General features: G+C 41.0%; 1 protein-coding gene across 1 annotated transcript; it reads right to left on the bottom strand.

Moving 5' to 3' along the window:
- Positions 1–11,508: 11,508 nt before the first annotated feature.
- LOC108168683 (PRAME family member 8-like) lies at positions 11,509–14,211 on the bottom strand. The gene is made up of 3 exons (XM_017318916.1): positions 13,925–14,211; positions 12,870–13,460; positions 11,509–12,076 (listed from the first exon to the last, which is right to left on the bottom strand). Exons 1-3 carry the CDS (start codon positions 14,209–14,211, stop codon positions 11,509–11,511), a joined length of 1,446 nt encoding a protein of 481 aa, XP_017174405.1.
- Between the last annotated feature and the right edge of the window lie 2,547 nt (positions 14,212–16,758).

Genomic DNA, 16,758 nt, shown 5'->3' with positions numbered 1-16,758 from the left:
TAGCTGAGTAGTACTCCATTGTGTAAATGTACCACATTTTTTTGTATCCATTCCTCTGTTGAGGGGCATCTGGGTTCTTTCCAGCTTCTGGCTATTATAAATAAGTCTGCTATAAACATAGTGGACCATGTGTCCTTCTTACCGGTTGGGACATCTACTGTATATATGCCCAGGAGAGGTATTGCGGGATCCTCCGGTAGTACTATGTCCAGTTTTCAGAGGAACCGCCAGACTGATTTCCAGAGTGGTTGTACAAGCTTGCACTCCACGCTGTATAAAGGAGAGGGGAAGCCCATTCCTGCCAAATCATCCTTGGAGCCCAGCTGCAGTTGACCACCTGTAGGATCAGATGTAGACTCCTGAACAGCTAGGCCAACTCCCAGCAGGTAGCAGCAGACAGAGGCTGAACAATAGAGTGATCTAGGGAGGCAGGCTCCACCCTATATAATCTCCTTAGTGGCAACAATGTCCAGGAGGTCTGGTTCAGTGAGCTTTAAGGTTGGGGGGGGAGGGGCGGGGATGGGGGGGGTTACACTCTAGTGACTCCTCTGACTATTGCCTGCCTTTGGTCCCTTTCCTCTAACTGGAATACCTTGTCTACGTCAATAGAAAAAGATGCACCTTGTTAAGCTAATGTGCATTTGTGTGAGCACTCCTCTTCTCTGAGGGGAAGCCAAATAAACCTCCCCAATTTTTTTGGTCATGACTGTTATCGCAGCAATAGAAACCTTAAGTAAGATAATGATTTTGGCCTGTAAGCTCTGCTCAATTCCATAGAATGCAGATATTAATGGATTATGACTTTTCTGTCTCAAAAAATACATGTGATTTTGAAGAATGATCCTTACAGGCTGGGAGTGCAGGTAGTAGGATCCTTGAGTCTCTGAAGCAATCCTGTGGCCAAGATCAACCTGGTTTCCAGTAGGGGGCAGCACTGACACAGAGTATAAATGGTGCCTCGAGTAGTTGTGTGTTCTCAACCAAGGGCTAGACTGAGAAGTTTCCATATACCATCACCCTCTCCCCAGCTCTTGCAACCATGATTAATTTGTACTTGAAAATATAACTAGATGGAAATCCATATATATATATATATATATATATATATATATATATATATATATATATATATATATATGGAAATATAACTAGAATGGCCTCAGGATGATTTTATTCTATATGTTTTCTTATTTTGGTTCTTCTGCCTTTCCTGGTAGCAGAGTTTTGTCCTTCAGGAAACCATTGATAAGAAATGCCAGTCCCTTAGAATACCCAAAATACAATTTTCAAAACACATGAAACTCAAGAAGAAGGAAGACTAAAGTGTGGATACTTCGTTCCTCCTTAGAATGGTGAACAAAATACTCATGGAGGAAGTTACAGAGACAAAGTTCGGAGCAGAGCCTGAAGGAATGACCAACCAGAGACTGTTCCACTTGGGAATCTACCCCATAAACAACCACCAAACCCAGGCACTAGGCAGATGCCAACAAGAGTCTGCTGTCAGGAACCTGATATAGCTGTCTCCTGTGAGGCTCCGCCAGTGCCTGGCAAATACAGAAGTGAATGCTCATAGTTCTCCATTGGACTAAGCACAAGGTCCCCAATGAATGAGCCAGAGAAATACCCAGGGAGCTGAAGAGGACTGAAGTCTCATAGAAGGAACATCAATATGAACTAACCAGTATACTCAGAGCTCCTTGGAGCTATACCACCAATTAAAGAAAACACATCATGGAACTTGAGGCTCTAGCTATATTTGTAGCAGAGGGTGGCCTAGTCGGTCATCAGCGGGAGGAGAGACCCTTGGTCCTGGGAAGACTCTCTGCCCCAATATAGGGGAATGCCAGGACAAGTAATGGGAGTGGGTGGGCTGGGGAACATGGGGAGGGGTAGGACATAGGGGATTTTTGGAGGGGAAACTAGGAAAGGGGGTAACATTTGAAATGTAAATAAAAATATCTAATAAATATAATATCAAAAAAAGAAAAGAAAAGGAAAGAAAGGAAAAGAAAGAAATGCCAGTCACTCTCCCTCACTCTTGCTCAGTGATGCCTAGGTTCGAGTAACAGAAGCTTCCTTTTTAGGCTATAGCTCATGGTGGCTATTGCATATGAAATATTTTTTACTTCAAGAGAAAAGAAAAGGGGCACAGTCACAATCAGATTAGAGGAAAACAAAACAGTAGTAGTGTAAATAGTTTTATATCTTCCACTCCTACTTGCTATTGGTTGAAGAATATCATTAATGGTGTCAGGGCTCTCAAAGTTATAGTAAAAGTTGAGTAATTCCTGCACAGAACAACCATAGCTCATGCGTTAATATCAACAATAAATGGGCTTCATGAAACTGAATATCCTCTGTAAGGCAAAGGACAGTATCAATAGGACAAAATGGCAGTGTAAAGAATGGAAAATGAATGTCACCAACTGTACATTTGACTGATATCCAAACATTATAAATACCTCAAGAAATTAGACATTAACAAACAAAATACCCCATTTATAAAAGGTGTGCAAATGTCAACAGGGAATTTTCAACAGAGGAATCTCCAATGGTCAAGAAGCACTTAAAGAAATATTTACTACTCCTAGTCAAATGCAAATGGAAAGGACTCTGAGACTCCATCCTGTACACATAATCATGGCTAAGATCAAAAACTCAAGTGACAGCACATGCTGGTGAGGATGTAGAACTAGGGAGACAGTCCTCCCTTTGTGGAAAGTTCACAAACTTGTACAACAAATTTGGCAATCAATCTTAGTATTTCTCACAAATAATTCTACTTCAAGACAAAGTTATTACTCCTGGGAATATACTCAAAAGATGTTTCCCCATAGCACCTGGATATTTGTTCAACTACATTCATAGAATATTTATTCATATTAGCTAGAAACTGGAAGCAGCCCACCTTTCTCTCAACCATAGAATGGATAAGGGAAATCTTGTACATTTATGCTATGAAATACTAATCAACTATTAAAAGTAGGAATATTTTATAATTTTCAGTCAAATAAACAAAACTGGAAAACATCATTGCGAGTGAGGTAACCCTGACCCAAAAGAATTTGCATAGTGTGTACTCAGTGATAAGTGAATATTACCTATAAAATACAGGATAACTATACTATAACCCAAGCACCCAAAGAAGCTAAGTAACAGTAGGGCCCAAGGTAAGATGATTGAATCTCACTCAAAAGGGGAAATAAAATCGATGTCAATAGTGGTTGATTAGTGGGAACTGTATGGGAGAGGGTATGGGGACAGGAGCAGTTTTGGGGATCAGGTGTGGTGGGAAGAGCTATCTCCAAAGGACATCCATATGGGGGCATCTGAGGGAGAAGCCAGAGACCTGGTTTGGAATAGGCTGCTGGGAGGATAAGAGAGTGATATTGGCTGGGACCCTACTAACTTGAGAAAAAGACTGAAGTGGCCACGTCCTTTAGCCCATCAGGATTTCCAATGAAGGTAGGGGGACACCAACCTTCCCACAAAAGATTCCATCCACAATTCTCCCTCCCTGCAAGATGTACAATTTAAAAGATGGAGCAGAGATCAAAGGAGTATCCAACCATTGAGTGGACAAACTTGAACCCTACCTCATGGAAGAGAGCCAAAGTCTGATACACTTTTTTTTTTTTTGCTTTATGAATATTTTTTTCATTTATTTATTTATTTTGTATATTTTTGTTACGTATTTTCCTCATTTACATTTCCAATGCTATTCCGAAAGTCCCCCATAACCTTCCCCCTACTCCGCTATTCACCCACTCCCACTTTTTGGCCCTAGCATTCCCCTGTACTGGGGCATATAAAGTTTGCATGTCCAATGGGCCTCTGTTAACAGTGATGGATGACTAGGCCATCTTTTAATACATATGCAGCTAGAGTCAAGAGCTCCAGGTACTTGTTAGTCCATAATTTTGTTCCACTTATAGGGTTGCAGATCCCTTTAGCTCCTTGGGTACTTTCTCTATCTCCTCCATTGTGGGCCCTGTGATCCATCCAATAGCTGACTGTGAGCATCCTCTTATGTGTTTACTAGGCCCCCGCATAGTCTCACAAGAGACAGCTATATCAGGGTCCTATCAGCAAAATCTTGCTAGTGTATGCAATGGTATCAGCGTTTGGAGGCTGATTATGGGATGGATCCCTGGATATGGCAGTCTATAGGTGGTCTATCCTTTTGTCTCAGCTCCAAACTTTGTCTCTGTAACTCCTTCCATGGGTGTTTTGTTCCCAATTCTAAGAAGGGGCAAAGTGTCCACACTTTGGTTTTCGTTCTTCTTGAGTTTCATGTGTTTTCCAAATTTTAACTTATATCTTGGGAATTTTAAGTTTCTGGGCTAATATCCACTTATCAGTGAGTACATGTAGTTAGAGTTCTTTTGTGATTGGGTTACCTTACTCAGGATGATGCCCTCCAGGTCCAACCATTTGCCTAGGAATTTCATAAACTCATTCTTTTTAATAGCTGAGTAGTACTTCATTGTGTAAATGTACCACATTTTTTGTATTCATTCCTCTGTTGAGGGGCATCTGGGTTCTTTCCAGCTTCTGGCTATTATAAATAAGGCTGCTATGAACATAGTGGAGTATGTTTCTTTCTTACTAGTTGGAACATCTTCTGGATATATGCCCAGGAGAGGTATTGCCTGGTCCTCTGGTAGTACCATGTCCAATTTTCTGAGGAACCACCAGTCTGATTTCCAGAGTGGTTGTACAAGCTTGCAATCCCACCAACAATGGAGGAGTGTTTCTCTTTCTCCACATCCTCGACCGCATCTGCTGTCACCTGAGTTTTTGATCGTAACCATTCTGACTAGTGTGAGATGGAATATCAGGGTTGTTTTGATTTGCATTTTCCTGATGATTAAGGATGCTGAACATTTTTTCAGGTGTTTCTCGGGTGTTTGATATTCCGCAGGTGAGAATTCTTTGTTTAGCTCTGAGCCCCATTTTTTAATGGGGTTATCTGATTTTCTGGAGTCCACCTTCTTCAGTTCTTTATATATATTAGATATTATTCCCCTATCTGATTTAGATTAGGCAAAAATCCTTTCCCAATCTGTTGGTGGCCTTTTTATCTTACTGACAGTGTCTTTTGCCTTACAGAAGCTTTGCAGTTTCATGAGGTCCCATTTGCCAATTCTCAATTTTACAGCACAAGCCATTGCTGTTCTATTCAGGAATTTTTCCCCTGTTCCCATATCTTTGAGGCTTTTCCCCACTTTCTCCTCTATAAGTTTCAGTGTCTCTGGTATTATGTGGAGCTCCTTGATCCACTTAGATTTGACCTTACTACAAGGAGATAGGAATGGATCAATTCACATTCTTCTACATGATAACCACCATTTGTGCCTGGATCATTTGTTGAAAATGCTGTCTTTTTTCCACTGGATAGTTTTAGCTCCCTTGTCGAAAATCAAGTGACCATAGGTGTGTTTGTTCATTTCTGGGTCTTCAATTTTATTCTATTGGTCTACTTGTCTGTTGCAACTCTGACACTCTTAATGATACTTGGTTATGCTTAAGGACAGAAGCCTAGCAGCAGTATCATGTGATTAGTTTACAGTTCATAGCATATCGTCAGTCACTTCCACTCCTCTCAATCACTCCCTATTCTCTTCCACACCTTTCCTCCCATTCTCCTCAGAAAAGGGGAGACCTCCGATGGATAAATGTTAGCTTATCAATGTGCATCTTTTTCAATTAAGGCTAGACAAGGGTGCTCAAATAAGGGAAAGTGATCAAAAATTAGGCAACAGTCAGAAATAGCCCCTTGTCCTGTCGTTTCAGTGCCATATGAAGGCCAAGCTTCAGAACTGTTAAATATGTGTAAGGGGCCTAGTTCTGTCTCATGAAAGTTCTCTGGTTGGTAGTTCAATCTCAATGATCCCAAGTGTGGCTAGGTAGCTTGATTCTGTACGTTTTTCTTGTGCTGTCTTTGATCTCTCTGGCTCCTTCAATCCTCCCCCTTCCCCTATAAAATTCCTTGAACTCTGTTTGGCTGGGGTCTCTGCATGTGATTCTATTTATGGCTGTGTGATTCCTCTCCAAGGACAGTTGTGCTAGGCTCCTGTCTGTCATTAGTAATTTCAGGGCTCTTTAACAGATAGGAAAATGTGATGACTTCTTGAAATGAACACCCATGGCTCAGGCACTCAGTTCAACAGTTACTAAAAGGGACCCCATTAAATGGAATATCCTCTGGAAGACAAAGGACAGAATTAGTACGTCAAAACAGAAGCCTATAGAATGAAAAAAAAACCATCTTTACTGTCTATTCATTTGTCAGAGGGCTGATATCCAAACAAAATAAATATCTCAAGGAACCAGAAATCTATAAACCAAATACCCCATTTAAAAATAGGGTACAGAGGTCAACAGAGAATTTTCAACAGAGGAATCTCTAATGGTCAAGAAGCAATTCACAACATATTCTACTTTCCTAGTCAAATGCAGATTGAAAGTACTTTGAGAGTCCATCCTATAACCATCAGCATGGTTAAGACTAAAAACTCAAGAAGCAGTACATGCTGGTGAGGATGTAGAGTAAGGGAGACAGTCTTCAAATTCTGGTGAGTGTGTCAGCTTTTATACTACATTTGTAAATCAATCTTGGTATTTCTCACAAATAATTCTACCTCAAAACCCAGCTATATCACTCCTGGGCAAATACTTAAAACATGCTTCCCTATATTACAAGGATACTTCCTCAACTACATTCATAGCACCTTTATTCATAATAGGCAGAAAGTGTAAACAACCCACCTGTACTCTACCATAGAATGGATAAGGAATATTTTGTACATTTATGCCATGGAATACTGGTCATCTATTAAAAATAAGGAATATTATGTTATTTTCAGGCAGATGGATGAAATTGGAAAAGATCATTCTGAGTGAGGTAACTCAGACCAAGAAGGAATTGCATGTTATGTAGTCACTGTTAATGCATTATTACTTATAGAGTATAAGATGACCATGCTACAATCCAAATCCCCAAACAAGCTAAGTAACAATAGGGCACAAGGTAAGGTGATTGAATCTCACTCAAAAGAGGAAAAAAAAATCGATATCAGTGGTGATTTCTTAGGGAGAACTGTATAGGAGAGGGTACAGGGACAGGAACATTTTGGGGTATCAAGTATGGTGGGAAGGGTCAAGGGATTTAGAGATTTGGGAGATAGAAAAGCAATCCATGTGGGGGCATTTCAGGGAAAAGCAAGAGACCTGGGATGGAGCAGGCTGCTGGGAGTATATGAGAAGGACCTTGGCTGAGACCCCAGCAGATGGGTATAAAGAGATGAAGTTGCCAACTCCTCTAGCTAGGCAGGATTTCCAATGGAGGGATGGGGACACCAATCCACCAATTCCTATCCAAAAATTTCCATGCCTACAAGATATGCAGGTATAAAGATAGAGCAGAGATTGAAGGAATAAACAACCAACTATTAACCAAACTTGAGATCTACCCCATGGAAGAGAGCCAAACTCTGACAGTCTTAATGATACTTGGTTATACTTAAGGACAGAAGCCTTGCATAACTGTCTTGTGAGTGGCTTCATCCAGCACCTGATGGCAACAGATGGATACCCACAGCCAAAAATTAGGCAGAATTCTCAGAGTCTTGTGGAAAAGTCAGAGGAAGGATAGAGGGAGCCAGATGGTGAAGAGATCAGCCCAGGGCTTTTACCAAATTCGACCAAACAGCAGAGCATAAGGACTCAGCCATTCCTGGAAGACAGAGGAAGTCATGAAGTATGTAGGCACTCCTCCCTTCCTGGATTACATTTCTCAGGAATACCCATGGGCACAGTGTCCATTTGCCACCTACAGACAAGAGAAGTCCTTGCCACCTCATTCCCTAAAGACCAATCAGTTTAAAATTCATACTGTTCCACCAATCATATTGTGCCTAGTTGCTGTATAAAAACTGGCCAAATGGGAAATATGTGGTTGGGGCCTCTTCTTGAGGTGCATGACGATCCAAGCATACTGGAACAATAAATTTCTCTTGATTTTCAAATCATCACCTTCTACGAGTTCTTCACTCGAGGGTCCCCAGTAGCTAAGGGTCATCAGTGCTTTATAACAGAGTCAAGCATTCCAGAAGGAGACCTACAGAACTAAGTCATGTGGACCCATTTGGGGTTCACACAGACTGAACTACCGATCAAAGAGCATGAATGGTCTAGACCTAGGCCTCCTAATCATATGGAACAGATGTGAAGTTTGGTCTTAAATGTGGCTCTCCTAAAAATCAGACTGGGTGTTGTCTCCTTTTGAACTTTGTTCTCTGCCTTTGGAACCTTTTCCCCTTGATGGGCTGACTTGTGTGGCTTCAGTGGGAGAGGATGCATTTAGTCCTGATGCAACTTGCTGTGTCAAAGTGGTGTGGAACCTGGTAGGGGTGGGGAGTGAGTGCCTCTCCTTTGCTGAAGAGAATGGCAGAAGGAAATGAGATGAAAACGTCAGAGGGTAGGACTGGGAGGAAAAGACAGGCAGGAAGTGATCAGGTGGTAAAGTGAATACATAAATGAATTAATGAAAACAAAAAGAAACGATAAACAGGGAGCTAGACATGTTAGCATTTAAACTTTGCTCACCACAAACTGAATAGAAACAAGTTTTTCCTGAAACATGTTAGCAACATATATTCTCATGAGCCACTTATAATTACACTAAATAGTCATGAAATATGCAATTATTTTGATATAAGACAAAGTTCTGAACATTGGATTGAAGCTTGGTGCCTTTAGTTAGTATGTACTTGTAACTGATAATTAGTATATGTCAATTACACAAAGAATGTTGTTTCAGTCAGACATTTCCCTAAGACATAAATAGGTAAGGTTATATTTAGTTATTTCCCTCCCTCTGCATATTGTTTCTTTCTCTTCTCTGATCAACATATGCGTAAAGACTATACTATAGAAATTGTTCAGTTTTTTTTAATTATTTTGATTTTTATTTACTTATTTTGAACGTTTTTTTTTCCATTCCTGATCAGGGATAAGATGAAGTCAAGAGACATCAAAAGGAAAGAGCTCAGGGACTCTAGCTCCCTGTCAAGAGGAAGTTTTTGAATTTTTATATTAGGTATTAGATAAGTAGATAGAATGCTATTGAATTTCTGCTGGGAATTCTCAACCTAAATGGTGCTGAGATAACTGTTACATATTATCACACCTTGTTTAATGTGGTTTCCAGTTCCTGTGAATGGCTAGGTAAACATTCTATGAAATGAAGCACATCCTGACCATTCTTGGAATGACTCAGGATATTGCTATTGCATTGGCAGATCTACATAGTGATTATCTAAAAAATAAAGGAAACAATCAAGCATACCAGCAACACACACATGTACACAAAATGGATGAATTGTAATGAATTAAAGATAATGCCAAAGTCGTAAGCTTTTGTGCAAAATAAACTCCTGATTCCTTTTGATTCTCTATCCATGAGTGTGTTTACCATTCTCAAACATGGGCCTGTAAGGATAAAAAATTATGAGTCCTTGTTGCTCTTTCAGACAACTGGAGTTCAGTTCTAGACAACCACCTGGTAGCTGACAAACATCTATACAAGGTTCTGATGCCTTTTTCTATCATGCAAGGATACATTCAAATAGAACAGGAATATACATAAAATGCATACAGAAATAAATATTGCAGAGTGACAAACTACTAATTTCTTCTCACTCACCCATAGTGCAAGAGTTCAAACTCTGGAGCGCAGAGCATCTTACACTATTGCTCACCAATGGAGCTCAAAGGATATGCCTAAAACTCCACATGCTTTCTTCACAGAGACACAAGTGCTACTGATCAACATCACCATTTTAATTAATTGGGCCATTTTTTATTTCTTTGTGAAATTGAGTCCTTTTTTTATTTAAAGAGTTCTTCAGCTGGTTGAATAGCTACATGTGTATTATGTGGATTTTTGCATGTGAAAGGTGGGATCCACAGAGGACAGAAAGGAGGGTCCTAGCACCTGAAGCCTGAGTTCCATTTGACAGCCATCTGAATATTAGCTCTGAAACAGAACTTTGGTTCTCTGCAAAAGCAGCATGTGCTCTTCACTGGTGAAGAGTCTCTCTCAATCTACATGTTGTTTGTTTTAAGAATATGAAAGCATGTTAACTGTGGGAAAATATCAGGTGAGTTCACTGGTCTTAAGGAACAAGGTCAGGGAATTGGACATTCAGACAGGGAGAAAGGGTGTGAGGGAAGACAGAAAGTCTGAGCCTGAGAGGTATGTTCTTTATATTTTTTTCTTCCTCTGTGCTTAGGGCCAGCCTAGAAGTTCATATATTTCCCACCATATCTGATAACTTTATCCACCTTCCCAAGATTGTGAATTGTGACATACCTGGCTTCAATATGTACTTTTTTACTTCTTTCCAGAGGGTGATTATTGCAGAGTCTTTTAATTTAGATGCTTTACTTAATTTAGACAATAACAATGATGTTTAAACAAAGAAACCATGTTCTAAGTGTTCAATAAATACAGAGTAACAAATTATTTTATTGATAGTTTACAGAAAGGGGGTATAATGACTAGGCTGAGCGAGATTTTTTTCTCTGTTCTTTTTATTACAACTGAAGATGGAAAATACAATTTTTTTGTACAGTAAATGGTTTATGTAGAAGAAGGACCTGCATTTTATTGCATACTTTTAAATAAGAAGGGAACTTCATAAAGTTTTGGAGTCCACCAGAATAAGGTTTTAGGGGTACGTGGCATAACTGATGGAAAAAGAGGTTCCAGTAGTCATCTCATTAAATCATGACAAAAAGGTCAAGATTACAAGGCCAGACTGGAAATCTTGTTTACTTTGTCCTATGTTGTCTTCTTCCCTTTAGGCATTTCTGATAGGTCCAAGGTGCCTTGTGGTCTGAATGTACAAAATTTTAATTGTCTGTGATCCTTTTAATCTTTCTTTCTAGTAGGTGTGTCTCTGTTGCTCCCATTAGTTTAAATGTTTTGTGCATGTAACTGTTCAGCCACACAGGTGGTGTTGTGCATGTAGCCCAGGCAAAGGACAAGGGAAAGAAGTGTCAAGAAAACTTACATTTTAATGTAACATGTTAATTTCACCAAGACTTTTGCTTCACTCATAAAATACCAGTGTCTTTCCATTTATCCACCTATTGAACCTTCCTGACCCTGAACCTGGTAGTGAGGTTGGTAACAGTCAAAGACCACACAGAGAGAACATCCAGGTTTATAAGTGTACAACTAAGCATCTAGTTAGTCTGTCTGGGGAGAAGCCATGTGACAATGCCAAGCTGTGTTTCTGACTCCACTAGGCCCCTGTTCCCACAGTCCGTCCAACTGCTCCCCATGTCAAGAGCAGTTGCAAAAATATCAGTCATTGAACATCCTTTTGTTTCCAACCATCTGAGCATGTCAGAAAGAAGCCACAGGTTCTGAGTTCCCCAGGTAAGACATGTGTCCCATGCCCATTGTTTATTCAAATCCAGAACTTTCCCATTTTAATGCCAGCAACTACAAAGTTTAGCCACCTGGTCAAAGACCCAGCGCTCCCCACATGTGTGGCAGATATCTGTAGCAAAGGAGCTGTTCTTGGGCTGCCTTATTGCCCTCAGTGTATCCATGAGATCCTGACAAAGTTGGGCAAATCCTTCTACAGTGACTTGAGCAAATTCATCATAGCACTCCAGAGGGGCAGGATATTGTTCCACATTCATCTTGCTCCAGTTGGCTGTGTGCTGCAAAAGGTCCTTCAGGAAGGGCATGGAGAATTCATTGTTGTAGAAGTTGATATTGGAGATCTGAGAGCATTGTTTGAATACAGGTAGGAGAACATTGAGCTGGGAGTCTTTCATCCTACACCCCTGCAAATCCAGAGTCTCAAGAGTGCCTGCCACTTTCATGAGGAGACCTCTCAGAGGCATAAGATCCAAATCCAGTAAGACCACACCTCTCAATTCCAGATGTTTTAGCTGAAAGAGGCTCTGACAGCAGGCAAAGGAATCCAAATCTCTCTGTGAAATCAGGGAGTAAGTAATGGAGAGGGTCTTCAAGGGTGTCATCAAGCACCTAGAGATAAAGGAGACAGATGGTTAGTTCTGGCAAATGGGCTTGGAGAGGTTTGGCAGGGATATACAGAGTGGGAGCAGGAATCAGGTGCCCCAAGATCAGTTTGACTAAGTGATTAAGGACATCATCTATGATGCTTCCTGTTGGAAACTGCTCAGTCATGTCAACCTCATAATTTATCTCCTGGCCTCACTCTAAACCTGAAAACCAGTTCATCCCCTAATCGCAGAAAGCAACAGAAGAAATACCATCCCAATAGAATTCTGACAGGATCTCAATATTTGCTGTGGGTTTACTGAATCTGTATTCTATCATTCCCTCTGCAGTCATTCTTGCGCTCATTTATAGCCCAAGCTCTACCTCCTGTCCCATGTATTCAGCAGTATTCGGGCTCAAAACTTTTAACCCATGGGAACTGGGTGATGATAGAAGGCTGTTCTAACAGATCTGAGCATATAGCTCCTGTTAACCCTGTACTTGTGAGTCCCCCAACTCCTCACTACACACTTCCATTCCTCTTCAGTTTCCGTTTGATTGTGCATCCATGATTCTAGGAAGAATTACAACTGAACCTTACTTTCCTACTTCATGAGTGCTCATTTGAGACACTGATTTACCTTGTAAAATTTCCCTTGTATAACTGAGTATTCATGGAAACAGGACATAACTTCCAGTCTTTGGAGTCTCTAAATATTTGTTCCTAGTGACTGGTTGGCATCATGTCCTGATAACCCTTAAGAAAAGTGAGATAGATTTGCTCTGATAGCTGAACCAGCTCTCCATCATGGCTTACCCTAGGACCTGATTCATCTGGGATCTGAGAAAATGGACGCAGAACATGAAAAGATGCTGCAGACAGTTGAATTTGGAGAACTGAGAAGCAAACTTGTTGATACACTTGACTTCAGTGACTCTTGTTCTATTGGGTAAATGGAAGTCGATTTTGTGGAGGGGTGCCAGGAAGACTTTGCGAAGATTTCTCATCTGCCCGAAATAGGGGGCAAAATGTGTCAACTCTATCAGAGTCCATTCAGTATTTAGTTCTAACTCCATGATATGCTCTGGATCAAAAACATGGAAGATCTGTCTGAGAGCTCTTTCTGGCAGAGTCCAGATTTTCATCTTTGTACAGCAGAAATATAGGGAGCCCTTTCTCTCCTGGGCCCACTTCAAGAACCATGTTTGTGCTTCATCAAGGCAGGACCTGATGCACAGGTCAACTGTGACCTTCAGACGCTGCCTCAGTCCATATCTGGGACGGACCTGCAGGGCTTTCTTTTCATCCAAGATCTCTGCTGAATAGTCACTGTCCTCTGAATCAGTCCATATGTTCCAGAAGCTATGGTGCACATTCCTCAGGTCGAGAAACTGTAGTTTTTTCCTCCTGCAGGTGAAACATAAGAATGATGGCAGACCCTGAATTAGCTTTTATTACATATATCTAAACTCATCTCTCTTCCCTGCTAAAGTGTACATTTTTTTTCAGGACCTGATATCCAAGTTGGACTCAGGCTTGCTACTGAAGCTTTCCTGTGCTTCTGTACACATGAATACTTTTCTTTCAATAAGGTACACTTTACTTCTCCTTACTTATATTATTAGTACTTGTGGGAATGTCAGGGATAGACTCATTCCACTGTGAGGCCACATTTACTCTAGTCCATATTCAAGGCTAATCCATGTCCAACTGTGCTCAGTACAAGTAAACAGTAGCTGTCAAGAACCCTATATCCTTGCCTGATGATGCCATCAGAATCATCTGATCCATTTATGACAAAGCTAATCTCTCTGACAATGTCTAATGTGTACTCCTTCTACTCCCTTCTACAGGACTTGGAAATTGCTTACCTGGGTTGAAACCCTATGGTTCGACGAATGTCTACTCCATCTAGCACAGCCTGCAATGTTTCCAGGTCAGTAGTCCTCATCAATGCCCCCACAGGGAGACAGTGGAAAGGCCAGGCTATCACCAATGCCTTTATGAGCTTGATATGTCTGCCATCAAAGGCCTCCTTGAAAAGTGCTGGGAAGAGTCCATGGGCCATCTCCTCCAGTTCAGACATGCCTAGAGCCTCCTCTCTCACCAGAGTCTGAATTGCCAGCTTCTGGAGTGTGGGTGGGGTATGAACACTCATCTTCTTAAGGTCTCCAATCAGAAGAATCCTGGGGAAGGAGTCAGAAATGAATATATGTTTAAGAGAATGTTTATAAAACTTACTCACTATCACATCAACCACTAAGCTTCTGAGTTACTGCTCATGCAATGGTAGAGACATCAATTTACCTCTTCATTCTAAGAGGTCATAGAAAGACAGTCCCCCACAGTGGCATCATGGCAGACTCTCTCTCACCCAAATGGGTATATAATTTTTGGATCAAAAATTTTGTTTGTGACACACTCTTTAAAAAAATTGAAAGTAATATTGAATTGACACGACTCACAGGACTTAATGTGGATGGCCTAAGACAACATGTGCATCACAAGCGAGATAGAACCTTAAGAGACCAGCCTCAATGGATAGGCATGGTCCCCATGTGAGGGAAGGGCCCAGTCACCCATCTCAAAATTTTTAACCTAGAATTGTTCCCATCTAAAGAAAAACTTGTACAAAAAAATGAATCAGATATTGAAGGAAAGACCATCCAGAGACTGCCTACCCTGGGATCCATCCCATCAGCAGACACTAATCCCCGACACTATAGTTGGCGCCAAGATGTGCTTACAGATAGGAGCCTGGTATGGCTGTTCTCTGAGAGGCTGTGTCAGCATGTAAGACAATTGCAGACACTTATAGGCAACCATTGGACTGAGCAAGGGGTACCCAATGGAAGGCTTAGGGAAGAACAGAAGAGGTGAAAGAGATTAAAACCCCATAGGAATAACATCAATATCCACTAACTTGACCCCTCAGAGCTCTGACGGATGAAACAACCACCCAAAGTTTGTACATGGGTTCATCCATGGCTCTGGATCAATATGTAGCTGATGATTGAATTATCTGGTATCCATGGGAATGGAGATCCTTGGTACTGTGGAGGCTTGTTGGGGGCTGGTTGTGTGTGTGTAAGGGAGTATTGTCTTACAGTCAGAGTGGATAAATGATGGTCAGGGGCTGGCAAAGGGAAGACTGGGAAAATGAACAACAATTCAAATGTAATTAAATAATAAAAAAAAACAAAACAACCAACAAAAGAAAAATGCAACAATCAACAATCATGGAAGCAGTAAACACACACATACACACAAAACCTTGTGTCTTGGATCAATACTGACCCACTAAGCATGATGATGACAATGGGTTCCTATAATTTTCAGGGTATCCTGGGTCCCAAATATAGACCATAACAAAAAAAATCAAAGCTGTGTGAAAGTGATATAAGGCAAAGCCTAAGGTAAGACATTGAGTGAGACATTAAGACACTCCAAGTGTAACTCCAGCTATTGTGAGTTAAAGGTGTTCAAAGATACATGGTCCCCAGGTCTCCAGGTAAGCCAGTGACTCACAAAAACAAGCACAAACATTGAGTGAATGGAAATGTGAGGGAACTCACTAGTAATCTTAGTACTGAGGAGTCTTATGAGTCAAAACGTTATTGCTTTTCACCCTACCCAATGCCACATGGCCATTTGTAGGACAGCTTAAACAAAATAGAAAATCAAACATAATAATGAAATCACCAGGTTAACATATACGTTTGTGATGAAGCTAAAACTTCATTTGGAATTAAATCCCAGGTGTTCAATGTATTCCTCTAAGAAGAAAAAATTAACATGTTTTGTCCTAACTTGGATTCTAAATGTCTCTACATCAAACCCAGGGGAATATCATTACCTACTAGTTCTGAACACTGTAGACAGGTCTCTGAGTGCTGGTCAAACAAGACGGTTATTCAGGCTGCAGTTCTCTGAATGTGTTCTCTGGCTCCAGTGAAGCCTTTATATACCTCTCTGCTCACCACACCCTTTTGTAGCCACACCCACCAATCCCAAGCTGGAATTGGAGTAAATGATTAAACTCCACCCTTTTAATCATATTTGTAACATGCAACCTTTTCAGTGATTGAATCAGAGCTCTCAACCTCATTTGACAGCTCATGTGGGGAGGTTATGGAACAAAGGGAACACATCTCTATTGTTGGAGAGAGTGCAAACTTGCACAACCACTTGTAAGATCAATCTGGCAGTTTCTCAAATAATTGAGATTCAATCTACCTTCTAGACCCAGCGTTACCACTCCCAGACAGAAAGCCAAAGAGGACCCACAATACCAATGGAAATTTTCTGTTCGATGCAAATTCTACTCTTTTTTTTTAAACGTATTTTCCTCAATTACATTTCCAATGCTATCCCAAAAGTCCCCCACCCCCTCTCCCCTAATCCGCTACCCACCCATTCCCATTTTTTTGCCCTGGCGTTCCCCTGTACTGGGGCATATAAAGTTTGCCTGTGCAATGGGCCTCTCTTTCCAGTGATGGCCGACTAGGCCAGCTTTTGATACATATGCAGCTAGAGTCAAGAGCTCTGGGGTACTGGTTAGTTCATAATGTTGCACCTACAGGGTTGCAGATCTCTTTAGCTCCTTGGATACTTTCTCTAGCTCCTCCCTTAGGGGCCCAGAATTCCTAGGCAAATAGTTGGACCTGGAGGCATCATCCTGAGTGAGGTAACACAATCACAAAAG

Source organism: Mus musculus, assembly GCF_000001635.26.
Source record: "Mus musculus strain C57BL/6J chromosome 5 unlocalized genomic contig, GRCm38.p6 C57BL/6J MMCHR5_RANDOM_CTG5".
NCBI classification, from domain to species: Eukaryota; Metazoa; Chordata; class Mammalia; order Rodentia; family Muridae; genus Mus; species Mus musculus.
Note: the sequence above shows the minus strand (reverse complement) of the source record. Positions and strands in the feature narration are given on the sequence as shown.

What these genes read in the sequence shown, in the direction of transcription:
- LOC108168683 (XM_017318916.1), bottom strand. Translation starts at nt 14,211, where the DNA reads ATGAGTGTTCATACCCCACCCACACTCCAGAAGCTGGCAATTCAGACT. An exon ending in ACCATAGGGTTTCAACCCAG is followed by an intron (nt 13,461 to 13,924) that starts GTAAGCAATTTC and finishes TTTCACCTGCAG; the next exon opens with GAGGAAAAAACTACAGTTTC. An exon ending in CAGATGAATCAGGTCCTAGG is followed by an intron (nt 12,077 to 12,869) that starts GTAAGCCATGAT and finishes CTTTATCTCTAG; the next exon opens with GTGCTTGATGACACCCTTGA.